Here is a 24,310-nt window from a genome sequence, read left to right as displayed (position 1 = left end):
ATTTCAAAACCATGTTTTAATAGAGTAAAGTAACCCATAGACTATAACAACATTTAAGAATTTGATTTTAAACGACAGGAAATACTTATTGGGAAAACAGTGTAGGGTTTGTCTGACCATACCCGCAATAACTATGTGTCGATTTTTGAAAAAAGTGGGAACTCACGTTAGCAATAGAAATTAACATTGTAAAACAAAGCCAAATCTGAAATTGAATAAAGCATTAGGTCATATGTTCGCCGTGAACATGGTTTTATTTCACATGCAGTGATAACTGATTGAAACATCGTTGAAAAGCAATTCCTGGATTACTCTGTAAAAATGTAATACTATGAAGAATGAATTGATAAAATTAATACAGTGAAATAAAGATTTGATTTATGGGGAAGTGGAAATATCGATTGCATTACATTTAATTTACAAAAGCTTTGTTTATTGCAAAAAAATCATTAATGCTTAATCAAAACAAGAAACTCTTCCATCGTATATTACTGAGTATCTAAGGAAAAATCATAAACACATTCAAGCAAAAAAGTTTTTGAAAAGAGTTACTTTTGAATTTCAATCAGTTTGTTAAATATAATCATCAATTAAAAGGTTTTTAAGAAACTTATTATGAGAAAGAGGTTTTTACGACATTTATAATCATTGTTTAAATATTCTTATAAAGTAAATAGAATACAAAAACAAAAGGAGTAGGCAAAACTTTTATATTTAGGGTAGTTATCATATTGACAAATATTAAACGAGTAAAAGTCAATCTTAAACAATTGCACCTAGGAACATCACTCGATTTTTTCCATTATAACACATTTCATTTTTTCTCATTTGTCCTTAACATCTCCAAAATAATAAAAGAAATACGTTTTTGTTTTTGTTCATAATGGGGAAAGAGGTAATAAATGTTACTATAGATACCTTTGATAAGTTTTTGAAAACACAAAAATAAGTGAAATTACGTTTTTTTTCTTGTAAACATAATTTCAGCTTCGAAATGACTTTTGACCTTTTTGGATTATTATCCTTTAAACACATGTACCTATTGGTAGGTAAAATGTCTTTAATTAATGAATAAACCCAACACATGAAATTCGTGCTAGGCAATATGTATCGTATGTGTCAAGACTTATATGGTCTTAAATGTAGTCAAACATATTACAAAGAAAAAGTAATAAACGATTTATTACCAGAGACAAAATGGGACCAATCAGCCAGATATGAAACATTGTCGAAATGTATTTTAAAGGAGACATGACACAAAAAAATACTGCATGAAGACTAAAGTTCTTCTCGTTTTCTGTCAGCTTTTCATTGTCGTTAGGCATACATCCCCGCGGGTTGAATACACAACTACTTTGCACACTGTTTTTAGGACTTGAACTGGAGGGTACAACTAAAATAGTGACATGCTGTATATCGTTCTTTCTTTACCGCTTGTTATATTAATAAACACGCCCGGTAGACTTAATTATGACCAAGAGATAGCATGGTCGCCTTCTTTTATCTTTACATGGTTCGGCGACCCATGACACAGATGTAGATACAGGTGTATGACTTGGAATTTCTTTCGTCTTACGGATTTTGAAATAAAGCAATTAACAAGGAGAATTTGACACAATACACAAAATATAATAAATGACCCTAAGAGAGTTTAATGGAGCTTTTATGGTACGGACTGTATTTTTATAGGTCAGTTAAAGTACTTGATTCTAGCAAAAAAAAAAAAAAGACTAAGAACACGAGGAAGCTTCAGCACGAAACCATTATGGTTTATCAAATAAAATTATCAAAAACCAATAAAAAAACATGTTCGTATTATCCTCTGTACTTGCAGGGACTTTACATTACATCCCTAGCACTGGTGCACTTGTCAGGAGTAATATTCCATTTTCATTGAAGATCGAGATCGGAACACTTTCAATGTTAGAATATGAAGTTAATTTTCTTTATGTAAATAGTTCAATCTTACATGACATAATATAAGGAAATATTTCTATGTAATCTTCAAACAGAAGTGGTGTCGTCTAACTGAGGATAGTCTAGTGATCATAGGTGGTCTATGCTACATGTAATAGGTCAATATTTCTGACAGTGTTTATCATTTTCTTTTCCAAGTGATTTAAATTGATACAACTGTAAGTATACATTCGCTGGCAAACCACAACTTTCAATATTTCAACCTTCAGTTGTAGAATTCATGCAACAAATGCAGAAGCCCCACGCATTTCAATCACTCAATCTATGAATTGAGAACAAATGACGTAATACGGTCACGTGTTCACATGACTTATAAAAATTGACATGGCTTGGGTCATCGTCGATTTTGAATCAATTAATCTTCAATTAAACGACGTGAGTGGCTACAAGGGACGTTTTGATTTTATATATATATACATGATGTGTAATAAATCAAATAAACTAAAAATTGAAAAACTAAAAATAAATTTGTGTGTCACGTCTCTTTTAATGTTGTACTGCGCGTCAAAGCCAAGCTTGACCCAAATATAACAACATGCACAAGTACAACATAACAAGACAAATGAATCAACTGTTTATATATTCTCCTTATATTCTTTCTCTTATATTTTAGTGGTTGTAAGGCAGTCTCCAATTTGGAGTCTTATTCATTATCAAAATTTAAAAGAGGCAGACATTTTGTCTGAAAGAGACACGGCCTCGTTACGACTGATAATTTGGATCGCGTACTATCAATACTGAATATTCGATGATAACAATAAGGCGTTATGTGAAATATATATAATGAGTTTCAATGCCTGGATTACTAAATAGACTCCTTAATCGTCGAGTAGAAGAATTGTCAAAATCAGGGAACTATGTTTATGGTAAAAAATGTTTCACAAAGCATAGCTAACTAATCTTGGGGGGGGGGGGGCGGGGCAGACCAAAAGAAAAAAAAATTTCTTGATTTATACCCATTTGAACCAATATAACACTCATATTAAATCAATTTTTTAGTAATAAACAACTTTCGAATCTAGATCAAACAAATGATAAACTGCTGGGCAATGAGCGATTGACGCCCGTCCCCATGAAGGAACGCAATGATTTTTTTTTTATTTTGTCTTCTTTATTTTCGGTTTTCTATATTAATTTTGTATTTTATTAGGAATGTGAAAGTTTGACACACCAAGATAACAAGTCTGATAAATTGAGTTATTCGAATACATATATTTAATGGAAATAAAATTTCAATTTTGAGATGAAATAAATAGTGTCAAAAACCACGAAGTTGAAATTCTTCAGATGTCGAATGTTTAAGAAAACAACAATCCATTTTTTAAAGAAGGGGGAAATCCATGAATTAAACTTTTTATATGTTAAGCACGAGACGAAAACTAGTGTCAACTTGAGTAGAAAAGCAAATTATTTTTATAGAAAGGAAATATGCAGAACTTCAGCGAAGTTAAACTGTAATGAAATAAAAACGTTGAATAGAAACTTATCAAGCATTAATATTCGTTTGAAAATGTAAAGAAGTTATACGGAATACTAGAAGTTTATTCGTTTATACAGGTTTAGATTGAAAAAAAATGTCTTATTTGCATCTATCACTTTGAAAAGCGAGCAGTTAATCGGTTATAAGTTCTAAATGTACTCATAAACTTCCATAAAATAAATTACAAAAGTACATCTTCTTAAACTGTCCCACAAAAAGCTCACGATTTGCTAAATGCTATTTAAACTTCATGAACCTTCTTCTGCTAGACAATTCTATCAAGAATACTAATAAAGAAAAGAGAAAAAAAAATGAAATACCGACCTCTACAGAAATAATTTCATTATTCGTGGAAACATAAGAAGTGCCTTTTGGGTATTTCTACAAATTTATATATTAGAAACTTAAATGAATTTTGTTTGTCTGACAGCCCTACGTACGTTATTTGATGAACTTTCCAAAAATGGAAAAATTAAACATTTGAATACTCTGATAGTGCTTGTCTAACTTTCATTTAAAGCATAAAGACAAAATGTCGGTTTGTGTTCCCTTAAGTCTTTCATTGCAATAAACACAAACAAGTAAGCTAATGCTATTAGTTGTATGCCTACTGCAATTGACGCCTACAGTTCTGTACATAACTGTGGTACAATAATCAACGATTTAAAGTGTTACCATATGTATTCTAATACATTTGAAGCATTTCAAGGACAGAGAGTAAATATTGATGACAATCTGACACCATACATGCAACGTTAAAAAATATAAATAAATATAAAGGATTATTCGTAAATGTACAAAATAGTAGATAATTCAATCTACGATTTGGTCCCTTTCTCTGTGTGGTAATGTAAAGCTTTACCCTGAGTGTTGGAGAGTAAAAAAAATAAATAATAGTTTCAAGCATTGCTAAACATTCCTGTACACATTTAACTTGGTTCAATGAAATAAAATAACAATATTTTGTTTTTTAAAAGAAAATACATCAGATATAAGATGTATCTTTTTTGTGACCTAAATAAAGGTTATTTAAAATAAAATAAATCAAAGGTTTTTCGCAATTGCTTCTAAACTCATAAATCATTTCAAAAACATGTCTTTCAAAAGTGTCAATATTTTTCCATTTAAAACATGATAAATTGGGTACTTAGTCATCTTACTTTTATGATGCCTCTGTTTACTCTGTATTTTAATATAATTTCACTAACAAGCCTTCACCAACATTTGAAAATAAATTGAAATGCTACAATTTAGCGAATAGCATAAATGTTGGTAATTAAATCTGCAATTAGAATACTTGATTACAATATTTATAATCAGCAATTTACATCCTCTTCACTCAGATATAAACAAGGTAATCCTTGATTATGCATAAAAATTTTAACTTTCTTTGAAAAAAGGATAGTCGACGCTGTAAATTTTGCGTTTTACTTATAATTTTCGATATTTCATACAAGAAAATAACACATGGCACGCAATTTGGATACAGTGTTTTTTCGAACGCCACTAAGTTGTCACTATTTCGGAAAATAATTAAACAGAATTGCGATCACGTAACTTGCGTTTCCATAGAAGAGCGTCTATAAGGACAAAGGGTTAAAAGCGAAACAATACCGACTGCGTCGGAAAAAGATATAATTTGAAGGTCATTCTAGAAAAGCGAAGGACGCTTACTCTACCGGTACACCTGGTCTATACTTCCAGTTTTTAATTCAGTTCGGCGTGCTCATTTAATTTTGTTTCTATGTGCATGTTATTTTGGCTATGTATTTATTTCCATTATCTAGTCCACAATCCCGGGATTATGTTTTTTTTAGAGTTTGAATCCTGATTTCCTTTGTCATTGTGGATAGAAATGTCACAGAAAAAAGTTCTCTTAGTCATTAAAACAAAAACATTAAATACATTAAAAAATGTTATTCTATGACGTGTATACATGTATTACTATTTACTCACGACTATTAAAACAAATATTTTTGCAACCATATTTATGTGGTGTCACACAACGTAAAAGGTAGGTAAGACTTTAAACAACCGACAATCCGTATCACAAATGGTAAAAAAAATGGAAAGTTGGAAATCCACCGCAGTTGTCCTGACTGGATATAGGCATTTTAAAATGAAAGATTTAACCAGTTTTTTTTTAGCGCGTTAAACCTCCCGCTACTGCACAAATTGGCACCATCTAATTGCCACCAGTCAAAATCGTTAAAACCAGTGGTCAAAACAGTACAATAGATATGAACAATAAATCTCATTCTTTATATTTCAAAGATGTTCTTCTTTTACATAATTTTATAACTACTCTTTTATAGTTTGGTAATCTAGATACTTTAAAGTCTTCCAAGAAGAAACAGAACAGAACAGAACAGGAAAGAAAATAGATATTCAAAGTAAATAGGCGGTATGATTTTAACAGGTGGTGTCAGTTTGAACAAGCATTGGTAAAGCTGACGCCTCACCCATTTCTAGAATCTCTCGCTGTCAGTTGCTTAAGTCCCAACGAAAGATAAAATCTTTGAAGAAAGGAATAATGAAAGTTAATTTTCCTGCGACGATGATTTTATTGTCACTTTCCTTATTTCATAAAGTACAGAATTTGAGAGTAATAACAAAAGCCGCTAAGCAATGTTGAGATTCAATAACGGAAATGACTTCTAACTATTATCAAAAGAACAGACTCAGTCCTAATTTATTTCTAATTCTTTTTTTATTGCCTTCAAATAACAAACAGATTCAACGCTGTCCAACTTCAGCCTCGTTGAATTACTTCATTTGTGAATAGTCATTCTTTTTCAAAAAGAAAATAAATCGGTTGACATTCAGTCCTAGCAAGTCTGCACCTTGACACCTTATACACTACAAAGGGAAATTGTGACTCTCAAGCTATTTTTTTTTTGTATTGGCTTTTTCAAAATTATAATTGAAAAGTGCCAAAGCCAAAAGGGTACGACACGACAAAGCTTTTTACATGGGCAATAGCTACTCGATGATTACATTCTTTAATTACTGGTTACATAATTGTACTAGAAACAGGAATACAAATTGTTTTGATTAAATGTTTGATGTATCATCTGGCAAAATAATATAATTTCACAAATTAGTACAAATTTTTCACAAATGTAGTTTAGATGTACTTTATAACATTAATGATCCGTTTCCCTATCAATCAATGGTAATAGGCCATTTCAAATATTCTATATGGAGCAAGAAGTGATGTCAAAGCGATTACAATGCACTCTTACCAAATGGTTTATCTCTTTTGAGAAAAAACAACAATTAAATTGCAAACAAAATAGAGAAATCATAAGATAGAAAAAACTAAAATAAATGTATCAGGTGCAGTGGTAGATGAAGCTTCCGCTGGAGTTACTAATATTATATCTGGTGGATGACAAACTGATCAAATCTGTCATCAGAGTGAAGATGATATATTGGCCGATAAACACACAACACAGACGAAAATTGTTTGATCAACACTTGTATATTAGTATCGATCTCACATAATATTTCTCATAAACTTTCTCTATACGAAGTGTGTACAAAAAGTAGATAGGTATTCTCTATGGTAGCTTTAAACATATTCCCGGTTGTGAATACAAATATATATGGTATAGGAAGATTATAAAGAACTGGATATCGGAAGCTTAGAAAAGGACATACAAGGCTTGTTGTTAAATAAGATAGAAAATACTATTTCTGCCATAAGTAGACAAAAACAATTCAGCAGGTTGTTGCGGGGTTTTAGACAGTTTTCGCAATTGGAGCCCATTCCGATGGGCACCAATTGTGAACCACTACTTATTAATCTTTACTACACTTCAATGAAGCACACTTTACCCGAAACTTAGTCGAATAGAAGAATCAAGGTAAGCACAGTCCTATATTAAGTTTTTGCTATTCAAAGTTATTGATACATGTTTTATAATAACCTTAGGTTCTCATCTCATCTACCTAAAAGATTATATCACACATAGACAAAGATTGGTATTTTTACTGTTGTCACCATGACTCGAATGGAGTTACCGTTACTAACATGACCAACACCCTCCATATTTCATATGCACCCTCACTCTTTCATAAGACTTGACCTTCAACAGGCAGTGTGGCAAATGTTCCTGATTTCACCTAGGTTTCTTTTATGTTCGTATTGTCCGTTCGTTCTTTTTTTTGTGTGTGGGCGGACATATATTTCTTTTCTGGTGTACGATTTGTTTTTCGTCTGTCGTTCTTTTGGAATTGCTTGTTTGGTTTCGTCCAAGCATTTCCATTTGTTTGAACCTTCGGCATTGCTTCTTCCTTCCACAATTTTGTTCATTACTACATTTTTTTCAGTAAATTTCACCAATATTTGCCATAAATATAAATTAATGAACATTTTAAAATCAAAACTATTTAAATGATCGCGTAATGGTGTTCCATATAGAAACTGCCTGATCAATTTACATTTGATTTGAGATCCCGACGATGGAGTTTATTACAGTCTGAAGTTTTTGACATTCAAAATCCTTCTTTGATTTTGAACTGAGAAACTATGTTATTAGTTATAATTAAAAAAGTATTTGATTGACAGATTGATTAAAAATGAACATTTTGAAAGCCTTTTAATATTACCATCACAATTCGTCAAATAAAAAACTGTTTGTAGCATTACAAAGTGTGTGAAAAATTAAATGTTGTTTAAAGACAGTAAAATAATTTTGACCTTAACTGTTGCTAATTATTTCCTCACCGTGTTTTTTTTGCCTAAGATGATGTTAACGTAAATTCTGAAGCTTGTAAATTGTTGTTTAAAGCAACAATTATACATAATTTACCACTGTAGAACAAAATTATAAAAGTTGCTACGCCGAGTAACAGGTGATTTTTGGAGAGAAACTTTTTCAACAACATACCGGCACTCCAATGGACACTAATTGTGCCCCTCTACTAGTCGATCTGTTTCTTTACTCATATGAATCGTAGTCACTTTATATTTTGTGAAAAGACAAGACAGTTTAAGTTGCTAGATTCTTTAATTTCAAACATCGATATTTTGACTATAATCTCTGCATTAATAATCCTAAGTTTTGGAGAATACCTTCCGTTCATAAATTTCTCTTTTCTTGCATAGTAATATACCAGCTTTCCCATGCATTTGGTATTTACATTTCTCCAGTTGTTATGGTTTTAGCGACAATTCGGACTTTTTAATACGCCATCATTGCATGAGAGACAATATTACAAGAAAGTATACTTCTCATGCGCTGCCTAAAAAGTTTAATTTCCGATTTCAAGATAATATTTAGAAACATTCTTTTTTGACAAACAGATTGATGTTGGATTTTCATAATGTCAACAAATTTTCTGTAGTATTTACATTTATACTATTTCTTCATTTTAAACTTGATGAATCCTCTGCCACAGGAATGAATTATTTTTAAAATCTTTTTTTTTTATTTACTTAATTTCCTTTTATTTTCAGATATTTATTTATCATTTCTCTTCTGTAGAGTTCTGCCTATTGATTTCGACCGACTTCTAAAATTGATGTAGCTACGGTTGGAAGAGCAAAAAAGAAGCAGTAAAACATGGTGCAATATGGTTTGCAAACACATGAAGTTAGCAAAACCTTTATAAAAACCAATCCTTTTATAAAGTAGGACAGATAATCAAGAATTACTTGCAAAAAGACCTGCGCCCCATTTGACTTCGAATCCTAAATCCGGTCGTGAATAGTTTGTCTGATTAGTATATGTTCTTAATTAAATTCTTCTTTTTTATCCAATGCCTAAAGCTAATGTTTCATTCATTCCAACAATTATTTTGATTCAGTTAACATTTCTCTAGTTAATATCATGGATTTATAGAATAATTAAAGCACTGATGAGCTATGAATATCTAAACCTCTAATACAGGATTTAAAATATCACATGTTTGACAGAGTTAATAAAAAAATTCTTTAACGAGACTACCTAACAATTTTGTCATGTTTGCATTTATTCAGGAAATTATTTTTCAGATCTTAACCAAGTAAGACAACTCATGTACAAAACTAATGCGGATATTGCGTGTTGTTGATTTCCGGTATTAAGTAAAATTTGCATTTTTTTTTAAGTCAAAAACCTGTTTTATCCTTGACTTCTAGAAGGGACCGGTAGCCATCAAGAATGGATAATTATTCAGGCTAAATATGATCACTTCAAAGAAACTTTGGTTTTTTTTTCAATCAGACCTTAAGAATGGGATATTCATTCTCATCTAATGCTTATCTTGAATACATATGATCGATTAAAAGTTGTTTTATTGTGATATGATTTTCCTCCAACCTATCCTATCAAATTTTACCGAATCTCTTTGTCAAGTACACATTGGTTGAAACTGTAAATGAGGTCGGTAGAATTGAACTATTGATTTTATTCTCGACGTCGTCGTGTGAAATCAGTAATCAAAACTAGATAACTTTAGTTGCCGTCGTCACGAAAGCTACAACTGTCAAGTTTCCTCAGTTCGTATAATTATCTTTTAAAATTGACTCTGTCGTATGGTCTTCCATAATACATATGAGATAATATACCAATTTTATATAGATGTATTTAAGTAACACAGTGGGAAAAAAAGGGTTGGAAACCCCAGCTAAAACGTCAATATTTACTGACCTATGGTAACTTAAGAAGATGCTACTCAGGGTTTTTTTTTCACGCATTATGTTTTGATAACTTTGATGGTTTAATGATCCTGGTTTATGTCATTTCTTATCGTAATCTCGACAATTTGTTTGATTAATTGCTTCTTTCAAATGTTTTCTTGTCTGTATATCTTATCGCCCCCTAACCCTATCATTGTGTTGCTGTTCTTTATAAAGGTGCAACTTGTCAAAAAAAAAAAAAAAAAAAAAACACGATGCATTTTCTTTTAACATTATAATTCAAGCATTTAGACACAATATTTGTTTCTTCCGTTTCTTTTATATTTCAAGTGACGTCACTTTGTTTCTGTTTAATATCCAAAGCCAAAAATCCCATAAGAGAGAGCCGAAATAACACAATCAAAACCGAAAAAAAATCTTCAGATGTAATTTTTTGGTTCGTTATCAATTACTTTTTAGGACTGCTAAATTTGACGCGATATTGAGCTGTAAAGAAAATGTCGAATGCTAGTTTCAAAACTCGAGCAAGTGTATGTGTTAATTTGAACAAGGTCTTGTGACCAATACATCATCATTTGTTGCATTGATATTGATAATATGAATAATAAATAAGTGAATAATAGCCACATTTAAAAGGTAGAAAGGCACTAAATACAAGTAAAATACAAATAAAACTTAATCAAACACAGAAAGTGAGGTCTAAATTTTTTACATTGATAATAAAATAATGAAATTTTATATCCTTATTTAATTTCTCTTCATTCATGCTAATATTACAGTTTCTGTGATGTCTTGACGTTTCATTGGAATTCAATGCTAAGGATTCATTTCAATTTTTCATTATTTAAAAAAAAGGTTAATTTAAAAAAAAAAACACTTTCATATCAGCACATAACTTTATTTTTAATTTCCATAGGCAAATTGAAGGCAGGGCGGGTCTTTCATATACTCTATAATTTTGATTGATCATATTAAAGCTGGAAGTCATGGGAGCGGTACCCCTTTGTATTTTCTTAACTATTTTACATAAAACAATTTTTAAGTATGATGGGTTTTTAGTATTATTTAAAAAATTAAATTACACAAACCCATCTTAATTCAATTTTTTATTTCATTTCAGTTTCATCCGAAATGTTCTAGCTGATTGGACCCTTTAGTCAGTGTCTATTATGAATTTAATTTTGGTTGATGTAACCTTAATTAGACTCGTCTGTCTTATTAGAATTCTGTAAGTGATGCTCTTTACCATCGTCTGGACACAGTTGAATGTTTCCCGTTAACAAGATACTGAAATGCCAAACAGTGTGTTGGGATGAACGAGGTCATTATTGTCTTGAGATTTGTATTAAACACATATAGACCACAAATGTCATAATGAAACTAATCAAGTTATGGAAAATTCAAATTCGTTTGTTGTCTTACTTTTACTATTTGATTAGTGATCTCGGTAATTGTTTTTTTAAGAACTTTCACTAATGTTATATCTTATTATTTGAAATGCAAATGAACAGGCTATCACAAATGTATTACAAAAGCTATAAATATTGAATATTAATGTTGCATACTTGTGTTGTGTATATGCACTGTTATGCTTTTGACATGTCACTAGTACAACTTTCTGTCTCAACATTCCTTCATACTTCTTTTAATATAATTCCATAACAAAAACTTTAAAAATTCAGCATTGATGTGAACTGAGAGTATAGCCTTCTATTTCCATGTCTGGGTTTTCCATTCCACGTTTCATATGGTAACAAATATATACATATAATTTCCTCCAAGCCTCATTCACCTCCTTGGTGTAGCTATCACCAAGCATTTCACTCAGTCCGTAAGTTAACGAAGGCCACAGTCTCTGGAATGAGATAAAAAGAAGAAATAATGAATTAAATACTAGTACATAGTTTAAAAGTATGGGAACTCAAACTGTCAAACGACAACAGATACAAACCAATCACGAATATCATAAACACCAATTTACAGCTGAAAAATAAAAACCCAATATCGAAATAATGAACAGAACAAATATAGAGATAACCTCAGAGTGTTATTTGTCTGACTTGAATAAAACTGAACTACAATATATTTTAATGTATAAAGCATAAGTTTCCAAGAATGAACTAAGAAATGTGTATAAGGGGTATTCGACTTACTCGTCCGGGTCCAATTTATACATGTTTTGATACGGAAAAAATAGAAATGTCCATACATTTGAGATAATGTTATTCACCTTTAACATTTGTGGTTTTATATCTCTTTTTACATGAGTTTGTCCTATTGCGATCAAAACATTGTTGAGAAAATCAGATTCGTCTAAACTCTCTACGGCTGCCCCAAGTCCTTCCATCACCGACACAGCATGTTTCTGTAGCATGTCTTTGTCTATTTCCCATTCCAACTCATTATCGTTGTTCATGCGTACTATCTTGGGGAAAAAAGATTTCACATCAGGTTCCGTCTCAAAAAACCTGGAAGTATCAGAAAGTTTGCAGTTGACTTTTTATGGTTGTTTGTTTTTGATTGATTAATTGATTGTTGCAAATATTGACATAAAATATTTCGGGCATTTCAGGACAATAGAAAAAAGGATCTGGTGAAACGCATCAAATGAACAAGTGTATTACCTAAATAAAAGACAGTTAATACTTTCAGAGGTCAAAAAGGTCTTCAACAAGTGTAAATGGTAAATACACCTTTGGTTAGCTGTGAAAGGCCCCGATAAGAAAGGTAATGAAATCAAGAGTAACTGAACTATGACACTTATTCAAATTGAAAACAAAAAGTAAAATAACAAAACCGAAACCATTTATTGACCAACATCTCCTGGCTTGGGACAGGCGCATAAATCTGCAGTGAAGGTCTACTCGTTTCGAAGGCCTCAATAATCCACTTTAATAAAAAACTAGAGAACGCCGAACAGGTCCTGCTTTGTATAAGTTCCCCACGCTGACTCAGATTTTAATATGCTAGCTAATATAAATAACTTTGACTCGTTTTACTTACTCCGAGCCAAGTATTGCCACTCTTTCTCCTACGCTTTGTATTTGATGGAGAAGCATTGTACTACTCAAGTTCTAGTACAATCGAACGGATTAACGCGTTACTAGTCCAATACAGAATATCGTTTTTCATTGTTTCTGTTCATATTGTTTTAAATCATTTTATGATTATACTTTTAAACTAAAGATTTTTTTCTTAACAACAGATTTGACAAAGAGGTTGTTGTCTAATTTAATTTCCTTTTGACATGTGTGTGTGTGTGTGTGTGTGTGTGTGTGTGTGTGTGTGTGTGTGTGTAATGTGATACGGTTTTTATTGAACCTTTGCGTTTTAAGGTGGTATAAGATAAAGTTTCAGAAAAGGAAAAACGCAACTTAAGATTTATTGATATTTTTTTGTTGTTTTAATGGCATGTTGTTTACTGATATTAAAGTACAGTTACATAATTGCTTTATCAACCATACTATTTTATTAAGACACTGCTACACTTGAACAAATTACACGAAATGAATTACAACTTGGGCCCATTACTCATTTAAATTTCTACATTTAATCACATCTAAAGTTTTAAATTTTGTTATTCTTAGGTTCTTACAGTTTAATTTCATTATAAAAATGTATTCCTTCATTGAATCAATTCATTCCCTTATACTTGGCCTATTGAAATAATCGTGTGAATGGCATTTAGGCTATTAGCAAAATTAATACATTTACAAAAGCTCCTTATTGTTTACAGCCCAAGTATTATATGGGAAGTAAATTAGTTCTTGATAAATAGTCACAATGTAAAGCTATCACATTAGCTTAATGACTTGAAGTAGAACTCCTTAAGACGTTTTGCCTTTAATCAAAACAAAAACGCCGAACAATTTGCATTCATATTCATCGTCAAAGTAGATTTACAAATGTATGATGTGCTTGTGCTGCAGTTTCCTATTCTATGCTGGATACAATGGTTTTCTAGTCAATTACATATAGCACAAGTTACATTTATTTAGTAACTTGCACAAAAATTCATTAAGTAGCTGTCAAGCAACACTAAATAACAAAGAAACATTAATGCGATATAGTATAAGACGTGATGCACGAAATAACGATTACATTCGAAGTTGTCAATTACATTCAAGGACGAATTAGACCAAAGTTGCAAGCAATCAGCCGTCATTGTAAATGAAGATAGTCGGTATGAAGTTTATATAGAGAAAACAAACCACGGCAGGAATGAAAGAGTAATCAAAGGAACCAAGATTCTAGCGGAAATCACAAGAATGTAATCCAGGGACAAAGAACAGACATGGAAAACGAATACAACAACGGTGACGATTTTAGCTTTGAATCGTTTTGCAGGGATACATTTAATACTTGTTAATGTACAGCTTGAATGCATGTGTAAGTGATGCGTTTTAAATTTATTTTTTTTAAATAAGTTGTTAAAATACAGGTATTCTTCAAAAAAAGATTCTTACATGGTTATTAACCTCAAAAACATTCTGTTGAAATACATAATACAATTGATTCAAAAGTATAAAAGAAAATATGTTCACAAAAGAGTGAAAAATGTCCTGAATGACTATTTATTGACCTCTACAGAATGAAAAAAAAAACATATGATCGATTTTTGCAAGTTTCCTGGAGCTTAGAAATTACTACAGACGCAAGCCTTGTCTTATTTGTCATACAACAAAAAATATAGACAAATTATTCTTCTGTCAGAATAATGTTTGTTTATTCACGTTACTATAGTTTCTAAGCACTCTGTTATTGAAAAGTGTGTGTCAAAACAAAACTTGAACAGGTTTAAATTTACATACTTATTTATTATATAATTATAAGCTCTGTAAACTAATAATCATTAACAGATATGTCTTGAAGTTACAAATTACGACGTTCTTTGGAACAAAACAAACAAGCAGAAGATATACCAGACTGAAAAAAAACCCACAAGATTTCAAGACTTATTTACGTGTCTTTGAAAGATTCAAACAATAGGTGAAACATTATCAGAAATTGCAGAAATACCCAATCGCTGTGATAATGTTATTGCAGTATTCTACAAGCAGATTCTTCATATTATTCTGGTAAAATGAGTAATAATTACATTCAGAGGCAGATAACTGCAAAAATGCAATTTTTGTAACATCTTCTAAAATAATCTTATTTAGATAAGTAAAACATAGGCCGGTATTAGAACACAGGACAAGTACGACTGTACTGTTGATCGACAGGTCTTTACATACATTTTATTTCAGATTTTAATGCAATTTACCTCCACACAGAAGGACTTGAGCATAGTTGTAATTTCATTTTTTATTTTTCATTTAATTTTGCCAGTTCATTTACTATTTATATCAATTTCGAAATATGATTATGATTCCGGTATTTCTTTTGTTTGTGTCTTTGCTTTGTACTACATTTTAAATACCGGAGATAAAATGAAATTTGTACAATGTATTAAGTTGTTTCTGAAAGAAAGGTGTTCCTTTTCCACGTATTGGACAAGCTAAGACCTTTGATGGTGGAACATTAACCTTTATCTCAATGTTCGTTATATTTTAGATTAAAACCTTCCAAATGGCATGCATCTTCGGGTACAAGAAAGCATTACTATTAAGATCAAACTAACACTGTTTTAACTTACTTATCATTATTTCTTACTAATGACCTATAACTATTTTTGTAATAAACAGTTTGATTTTATAAGGCAGATAGAGGGCATACTCAACAGAAATTTTGCTTGTTTGTCAAGGCTCGATTCAAACCAAATGCAATTTATCAAAAAATGGGAAGTCCCAATGTGACTGGGACTTAAGTGAACTGCCTTATTAAAAAAATAGTTTAGAAAAAAATGCGGAAAACCTTATCGTCGTTTGGACGTAGCCGCGTTAAAAGGCCTTCGTTTTTACACAAACGTTTTCCATTTTATTTTTTCTTGTAAATCTCTGTCACTTTAACACCCTCATTTAAAACGAATTAACCAGTAAACCTATTGCAGTCGTTTACCAACACTACCTATGAGCATGAACTAATGACCTGGTAAACTTATTGAAATAAGTCTTCAATAAAATGAACAAATGAATGACACGAACGATGTTTTGGGTCTTTGTTTTAAACATATTCAATCCGTTGTTTTAGTTCTATTGATGTAACTCAACATTCCCCTACTCCATGTTTGTATAATGACGCCGTTAATGTTGATATGAATATTACTTTCAAATATTTTAACACTTAGTGATCTGCATAATGAACCACGGACTAATATTTTTTGTCGACCTAACTTATCTTTTTTCTGTAAAGTGTCATAAAAACACAATCGTTTAAGATTACAATGCAATTCTGAAATGATAATAATGAAACAGACTTCTGATTGTAACAAAATCAGAATGGAAAATGATTGCATTTGATTATTTCTTCAGACTCCGCCTCCTTATGTTAAGCTACAGCGTAAATGAGAATAAATCATAAAAACGTTTTCACCTAAAATCAAGTTTTTGACAGTACTTCAAATATTAACGCAAAATCATCTAAAGCCTAAAGTGTTGAGGATAATAAGTTACTACTTAGGAACTAGTTTTACACTACCTCGTAAAGATAATAATTCCTAATTTAGCCAGATCGTCTTTTATCAAATCCCAGGTATCCTGAACGATATGAATCTGATGAATGGTAAGATAAGCACTTAACTGTCCACCTCCTTTCCTTCCATAAGTCACAGACCGACAGACAGTAAAATTATTTCCCATTAAATAAACTTATACACGGTCATTATTATCGCAATTCGTGTTCGTTTTAAATTATCTGTTCTACAGAAATCATCCTATCAGAGGCGTGGCATTTGTCAAAAAATGGAGATAAGCAAAGAAGTAAACTCGAGGCATGTTGAACTATTGTATTTATATTGCCACTGGAAATGTCGTCAGAAAACTAATCAATGATTGCTTAAACTTTTCCAGAAATTTGATTAAAACAAGCCACTGTGTACGGTATGTTTCTTGATGAACCTACTTAAAATAATATACAATGCGTTGAAAATCATTTATTTCGATAATTGATTAAATGCGCTTCTTGTTGATCATTTACTTATATTCTTGGTTAACTTTTGTTAATACTATGCACATTCAAAAGTGGCTGCAAAAGAACAAAAGCAGAAAATATCGAAAAAAGTCCTAAAAATATATTTGAAAAACAATTATCTTGTAAAGTCTTATTTTAAATTTATCTTTCTCTAACAATTTAGGCTGAACGTGAATATATTAGATGGTACCGCCTGAATAGTGGAAGTGTACTTTCCTCAAGTGCGAAAGAACATGGGTTCGATTGCCAGTCGAGTTATGTTGTTGTCAGAATGATATTTCGTTTGGGGTGAAGTGTATGCCTGTGGGATGTTGCTTCTGCAAGCACGGTAACAATCTGGCTTATCGTGTTAGCAGGGTCTGTTCAAATGGTCAAATGTTCTCGTCCTGTAATGCATAATATATTTGACGTAAGACAGCATTCAATCAATATATTTAGCAATAGCATGTCTTATGATAGACTAGAACATCTGGTTTTTAGATTTTTACTAGGATAGTCAGGTTACAAAAATTAAATATTGTCCAAACAGTTAATTTAACCAAGCATATAAAGAAACTTAAATTTTTTGGGTCAAGACCAGAACCTTTGAACTAGCGTTATTATATTATTATCCCAATAAGAGGCATGTATTAATATTTATCGATTAAGGACAATGGACAAGGGTAACAAAATTATCGAAAACTAATCCGATCTATAATCATCCAAAATAAATCGGACAAAATAGATATCACATCACCATAATACCTGGTTCCGCAATGGTAGAGGCATTTCAAATGAAATGGTGGGTTAAATCTAGGCTTTACAGCACGTCAAACCTCCCCTTTCCACTAATTAAAACTATTAGATATCTTTAAATGTTGTTGCTTTTCTATAACTGGTTCAATTTCCAACTTAAAGACAAAATATCTCAGTCCTCCTACTTTCCTGTGAATTTTAGTTCCAATTTTCATATAGGTACTCTATAACAGTATTAAATCAAATATTTAAATTTTTGCAAAAAAAGACAAGTTTTGATAAAAACATAATTTAGTTACTTTTTAAACATGAAAGGTGGTCTGTATTGATAAGACAAATGTCTTAACTATTCTATGAATACCAAATTGTTTCAAAATCTCAATTGTTTGTCTCATATTCACAAAAAGTCAAGTTCAAACCCCCATTTTAGACTTAACATAAGGGAACCTCTTGATAACTGCACAAAGTTGAAGTTCTTGTTTACACAAAGGTAAAATAGGGTAAAAATGTTGCATATTTACCATTATTTTAATGAAAAAGACATCTTATTTGCCAAAAATGCAGATTTCAGTCAAATTTGGTACCCTGGGCATGTATAAATGTACTCGGTAGTTACAGAAGTAGAAATATCTCACATGAAAAGATAGATATTTTGCAAGAACAGTAAGTAACATACACAGAAAACATCAAAGTTTCTACTTACTTCACAGACTATTGAAGAAAGTTCGCTTTTTTTTATATGTCATTTAACACCATTTTTTATAAGCGGCATTAGAATTTGAGTGGAAGTATCATTAGAAATGGTTATTTATGAGATTAAATGTTTTATTGATCAGTTTTCACTTTTATTCAATCAAAGGCTGTTTTACAGCACTTCTTGAGTATTTAAAGAATAAAAGTGAAAAAGAAAAAAAAACATTTCAGTTTTTATATGTCATGCATATCAAGAGCAATTCGATGATTTTCAAGTCTCTACTCCAAGTATTAAAAATGTCAAGAAGTCAAAACTGTTTATAATTCAGCAATTTAAGTGTCCCAATTTATTTCTAATGAAGTTGTGTTGAGAAAACTATTGCAATCCATTGGTCAGCTTTTAATCTACAAAAAACATTTCTAATTTCTAAATTTAGTAAAAATATGCCATAAAAATTTTAAAAAATGAGGCCTTACTAAAAATCCCGGTTTCCACTGAAACTGTGAATATCAGGTCTCAGTCTTGTATTCTTTACCCATAGGCTTCCATAGTATACCTTAAATTTTCATGATTTAAAAAAAAACAAGAAGTTTCAATCTAATTTTTGACCATGTTTTTCCATTAAGGAAATGTAAAAAATAGTTTTTACGTCCGTTTTAGGGAAAAAAGGCACGAACTTTGATACACCAGAACAGGTCGAAGTAAAAGTAGACTTTTTCTACTTTCACTTTTATTTTTGAGTTCATAAAATAGACCCCTTTCGGAAGCATTATTTTTCATGAAAATACTGTTTTTCCTCAAAAACATGTTGTTTTTTTTATGTCATAGCTTGATATTTACCCTGTACTTTTGATGACAAATGCTAATCATTTGCCAAGAAAGAAAAACAGGAAAATTATCAAGAAATATGACTAAGAAAACGAAACGAAATATAATACAACACAATACAGTGAAATAAAGAAAACGAAATAAGTAGGTCTTCACAATTACCATACGAGCTAATCAAATACATAAAATAATGCAATATCGACATTATCACCTTGACAACAAAATAATAGTGATAAATTGAAAATACAATAAGAAACACAAAGAAATAAACAACAACAAAAACAATTAAAAAACACAACCACAGATGGAAAAATTTCATAAAACCTATTAGATATGTTGAAATATTCTTCCGTTAAATGTAACAACATTTTGAAGTAATTATAGTCTAAAGCTCTTCAGTACTTCTTTAAACATTATAATGAAAAGGATTTGGAACTCGTTAATGTAAAAACTTGAGCAAAAAAGTTTCTATAATTGATACTTTACGCCTCCATTTTTAAACTACAACAAATAAATATAGAGCATGGTTTGAAATTTGAAATGTTAATTACAATAACAAGATATTTCTCTGCTATTACTTAAAAATGAAGTTCAGGACAACGCCATTAACAAACTGGGTCGGTACAAATATACACTCAAAAAAACTCCAATGAGGTAGACTGGTGTCAGGGCAATTTATAAATATATCCATATTTTGACGGAATCAGCCAGAAGTGGAGAGACCTCCTTCCCTACTGTTGTACCAGGTATATGTTACAGATATTTCCGACTGTGACCCCGACTGTGAGATTTATACCTATCAAACAACGGTTCTGCTTGAATTTTCTTCCAAACACTGAAAACAACTGTTCCATTAAAATAAATGCAGCCACTCTATTTTATGTCGAATACTGGAAGTTGTGTCCTGCAAATGCCTGCACCAGTTTGTTATATGTAATATTTTATTTTTGGAATTTTTCTTCTCTAATATTTTTTTTATTTCGTTTTTCTTAACATGACATTTTTTCTAGTCAAGCTTTTTGTGAATGCTTGCTGTCAGAGCACGAAATTGAAAGGATTTTCATTAACAACGGAATACTCCAATTAGCGAAAAATAAGGAGAATTATCATCTAACCTTTTTTCCACTGACATTTTCATGCTAACTGCCATTTTGTGAGTAAACAGGGACATCCATGATAAATAAATATCTATGGTTTGAATTGAATAATGCACTAATTAATGGAAAACACATGTTCCTCTGTTTCTCTCCCTTGATATATTATGGACATATAATGTCTTTAACTCAATTAATACGACAGTTAATTGATAGAATGATGGTAGAAAGATATTTCAACAAGACCAGACATATCGTAGACATATAAAAGCATCAAATATATAAATGCCCTTAATCAGCGACATATTTCTAGTTGATTGAGTATTCTGAATGCTGAAATTTAAATGTTGGCCGAATTGTTTCATGACAAAAAGTAATGGCACAAATTGTTTCGTCCGTTGGGATAAAAAAAAACCATCGGTCTAGTCATGAGATAAAAAGCCATATTAGCTATTTTAAAAGTTGCATAGAAGCTAAGAAAATTCAGCAATAAAAACAAACAAAACACATGAAAAAAATCATGACATAAGATTATTTGATTATCAAATAAATTGATTATAGAATAACCTTTTAAGGTCGAGATTTCAATGTTCACTTCAAAAATCAAAATTGAAATTGAAAAGATTTCTATTACGACCATAGATAAGCTTATAACATACTTTAGCAGACTCGTTGTAATCAACAATGGTGTCAGGATATCAGATACAACGTGTTAAGATGATCAAAAAGGATGTGTTTGTAATAACATTATAAGTTTAATTTAAGATACTTGGCTTTGTTAAATAACACTATAACAATGAAGTTGAAAAATATAACACTTTCAGTATATCCGTTACACTCTTCATTTCGTGCATTATAAAGCTAGGTCACTGTTGGTTCTAACAGATAATTCGACTTTTTTTGTGAATACAAAAAAAAACCAAAATCACCCAAAATATTTCGTAACACAGTGTTAGCGTTAGCCATCTTTTGCACGATATGAGTGACGCTGACCATCAGCTGACTGTTTCTATACTTGGTTAAATTTTCGTTTTTTTTTCGTAATTTTTCGTGCTAACATATATACTCAATACTGTTAGACCCTGTCTGCACTCATATGTGGTATATTATTTGTAATACATGAAGAATTGAGGACTTTCTTAATGTCCCTGGCTATCATTTGGGGTCTCTTACGGACGGTGTAAAGCATCAAAGCACTTATACAGTTCCCGGGCAGAGTCATACCTGTGAATGTGGGTCATGGTGTATTCGAGGAATTAGTTGTCATGTGACTAGGTTCATTCATTAAATTCATTGAATGTATTGTCACGTGATTTAATGTCAATCCGTGACCTAGTGATCCAATTTGTGATCTGCACGCTTATATTCTACAGCATACACTTCTGCTGAATCTTTGACCCAGCAAATTACTTTTTGGGATAAAATCAATACTTTCAAGTACATGTAAGAGAGATAGGTAAATCAACTTATTGGTGCATGCCAGTCAATTGATGAGAAATCTCCAAGGCCGAAAAAAATAATGTTAAGTTTCCCATCACCATTCTCAAAGTTCGTAGGGTTGGTAAGTATAGGAATTTATTTTTTTAATTTTTTTTTAATTAAATAAGTCATAGTGACACCAAACTTAGAATACAATGATAACCAAATATACAAAGACTAAACATGACTAAACTTAGTCCACGGCTTAATCCATTTTGGGATTCGGCGCTTGAAATATTTTTCGTTTTGACGGTGGTAGTCAAAACAAAAAAATATCTCAAGAGCCGAATCCCGAATGGGATTATCCACGGCCACGAGCACATTCACGAGACGTGTGTTTATAATCGATTCTATATGTAAACAACCATTACTTTTAATTCTTTGTTTTTTTTTCATCTAGGATAGAAAAAAAAACATTTTAGGTCTTATTTTCCTTTTTTTTTCTGAAAGGGTAAACTTTTTATATTATTTTTTTTTCAAAATCACAAATAGAAACTTTTGAGTAGGGGGTCTGAGAAAGGGTTGGTAGGCTGACCGGAAACATATCATTTTTCAGGCATAAGTGGGAGGTCTATTTATTACTCCAGCAGTGCTAGAGATTGTCTGGCAAGCTATTTGGTGACTTACTTAGGGTATGGAGGAATTAACGGAATTTTAACCTTTTACATTGTAGGAGTAGTCTATATATGTACAAATAATTTGAGGTTTGGGTTTCGGGTTTTCAAAAGCGGTTCTGAAATCAATTTTTTTTTCAAATTGGTAAATATTTTTCAATGGAAAAATGCTAACAAAGAAGTCCACGAGGTAGGTAGATTCTTCAAATTGCATTTTATTAAGTCCATAAGTTGAACATGGTCCATATGTCTTCACATTTTGCTGGAGGAAAAACTTTTGATCCAAGGGTAAATAGGACCACCTTCCTTTTACATATATATTAGGGGGTTATGTTCCATACACAAACGCGTATATCATGTATATGAACTTTTCGACGTTTTGTTGCAAAACACATGGCATTGAGGTAAAACAGTTAAGTCGGGGTAGTCCATTCAGTTACCATTACTGTAACATGAAGTTTCGGAGACTCTTCATTATACATATAGAGGTTATGTACAGTGTATATGTAAGTACAACGATTTTTAGTTTTGCTATATATGTATATGTCAGACTGCATGTACAGTCAGCTCTTTATCTGACTTAAATATTTTTTTGTTTATGACTTCGTGCGAATGAAGTAAAATTTGTATGTGTACTATTACGTAAAAATATAATTTTAGTCACCTTCATTCTTAAATATTGAACATGTAAATGTTACCCTTTATTAATATCTTTACCATATAAAATCTTTAAAATACTTAAAGTTTACTTACCGCTGTTTTGTTTAATGTCCGATTTATAGAAAAACTATCACATTATGACTTTAAATACTTGCTATTCTGTGTAAATTGTTTATGAACTGTACAAGTACGACGGGTCTGTCAAGTCTACATTTAAATCAAGTATGTTATATACATGTACAATATACATAAATGGTTAACAGGCTTTTGAAATCAAAACATTTAAACACGTGTAAACACGAACAAAATCTTAACGACAAACATGTTGATAATTTTTCATGTTTCTGTATATATGTGCATGTATATGTATCACTCAAGATTCTCCCTCAGTATTATTTCTCCATTGAGAATGGTAAAATTTGATTTTCAACATTTGAGCTTTTGCATAGTAAGTGGAGAAATAGTTTAGGAAACATAATATTTGGTTGTAATAATCTCCTTTTCTGAGCTTATTTTGTTATAATATTGTACACATATATGCATGTAGGTTAAATAACATTGCACACGCAATGTCCTTTAAAAATGTTTCATAGTCATAGTGATTTCAAATGATGTTTTCCTTAGAATATTCAACAAACATTGATTTTGAATTACACAGAAAGATTTACTGTATGATAATATACGTCTGAGTAACAACACAAAATCAATCCACAAATGCAGGCATTGATATACAACAATTTAAAAAAAAATTGATAATTTTTGTAAAGTTTTAAAAGGACGAGTGTTGTATTAAGTATTAAGACATTAATACTACACACGTAAAAAAACTAAGTTTTGTTAAATTGTGAAGAAAATGTACATGATTTGTTGAAATAGAGATTCTAAAGTTAATTACAGTGTTGTAAAGTGCTGAATGTATATGTCATTTGTTGATTCTGAAACCAACGATATTGGTAGTACCTCTGAATATATTTAATACAACTGCAAAACAGGTACTATAGTAAACAGTTTTTTCCAAGAAAACGCTTTCCGACTAAAATGTATATAACT

At 31.0% G+C, this 24,310-nt stretch overlaps 1 protein-coding gene and 1 long non-coding RNA gene across 2 annotated transcripts; one reads left to right on the top strand and one right to left on the bottom strand.

Annotated features, from left to right (window-relative positions):
- Window positions 1-2,016: 2,016 nt before the first annotated feature.
- Window positions 2,017-11,343, top strand: LOC148624958 (uncharacterized). The gene is made up of 3 exons (XR_015919813.1): window positions 2,017-2,135; window positions 5,773-5,850; window positions 11,206-11,343. It is a non-coding gene; the product is annotated as an uncharacterized LOC148624958 (long non-coding RNA).
- Window positions 8,454-23,595, bottom strand: LOC148624957 (neuroglobin-like). Its single transcript, XM_088568120.1, has 4 exons — window positions 23,354-23,595; window positions 16,665-17,542; window positions 12,316-12,553; window positions 8,454-11,940 (listed from the first exon to the last, which is right to left on the bottom strand). The coding sequence occupies exons 2-4, from the start codon at window positions 16,823-16,825 to the stop codon at window positions 11,764-11,766; spliced, it is 576 nt and encodes a 191-aa protein (XP_088424246.1). The 5' UTR covers window positions 16,826-17,542; window positions 23,354-23,595; the 3' UTR covers window positions 8,454-11,763.
- Between the last annotated feature and the right edge of the window lie 715 nt (window positions 23,596-24,310).

This window comes from Perna viridis, chromosome 2, assembly GCF_037379345.1.
Source record: "Perna viridis isolate PV_CMFRI_1.1 ecotype Kerala chromosome 2, ASM3737934v1, whole genome shotgun sequence".
In the NCBI taxonomy this organism is placed as follows: domain Eukaryota; kingdom Metazoa; phylum Mollusca; class Bivalvia; order Mytilida; family Mytilidae; genus Perna; species Perna viridis.
This window is presented reverse-complemented; position numbering and strand designations above follow the sequence as displayed.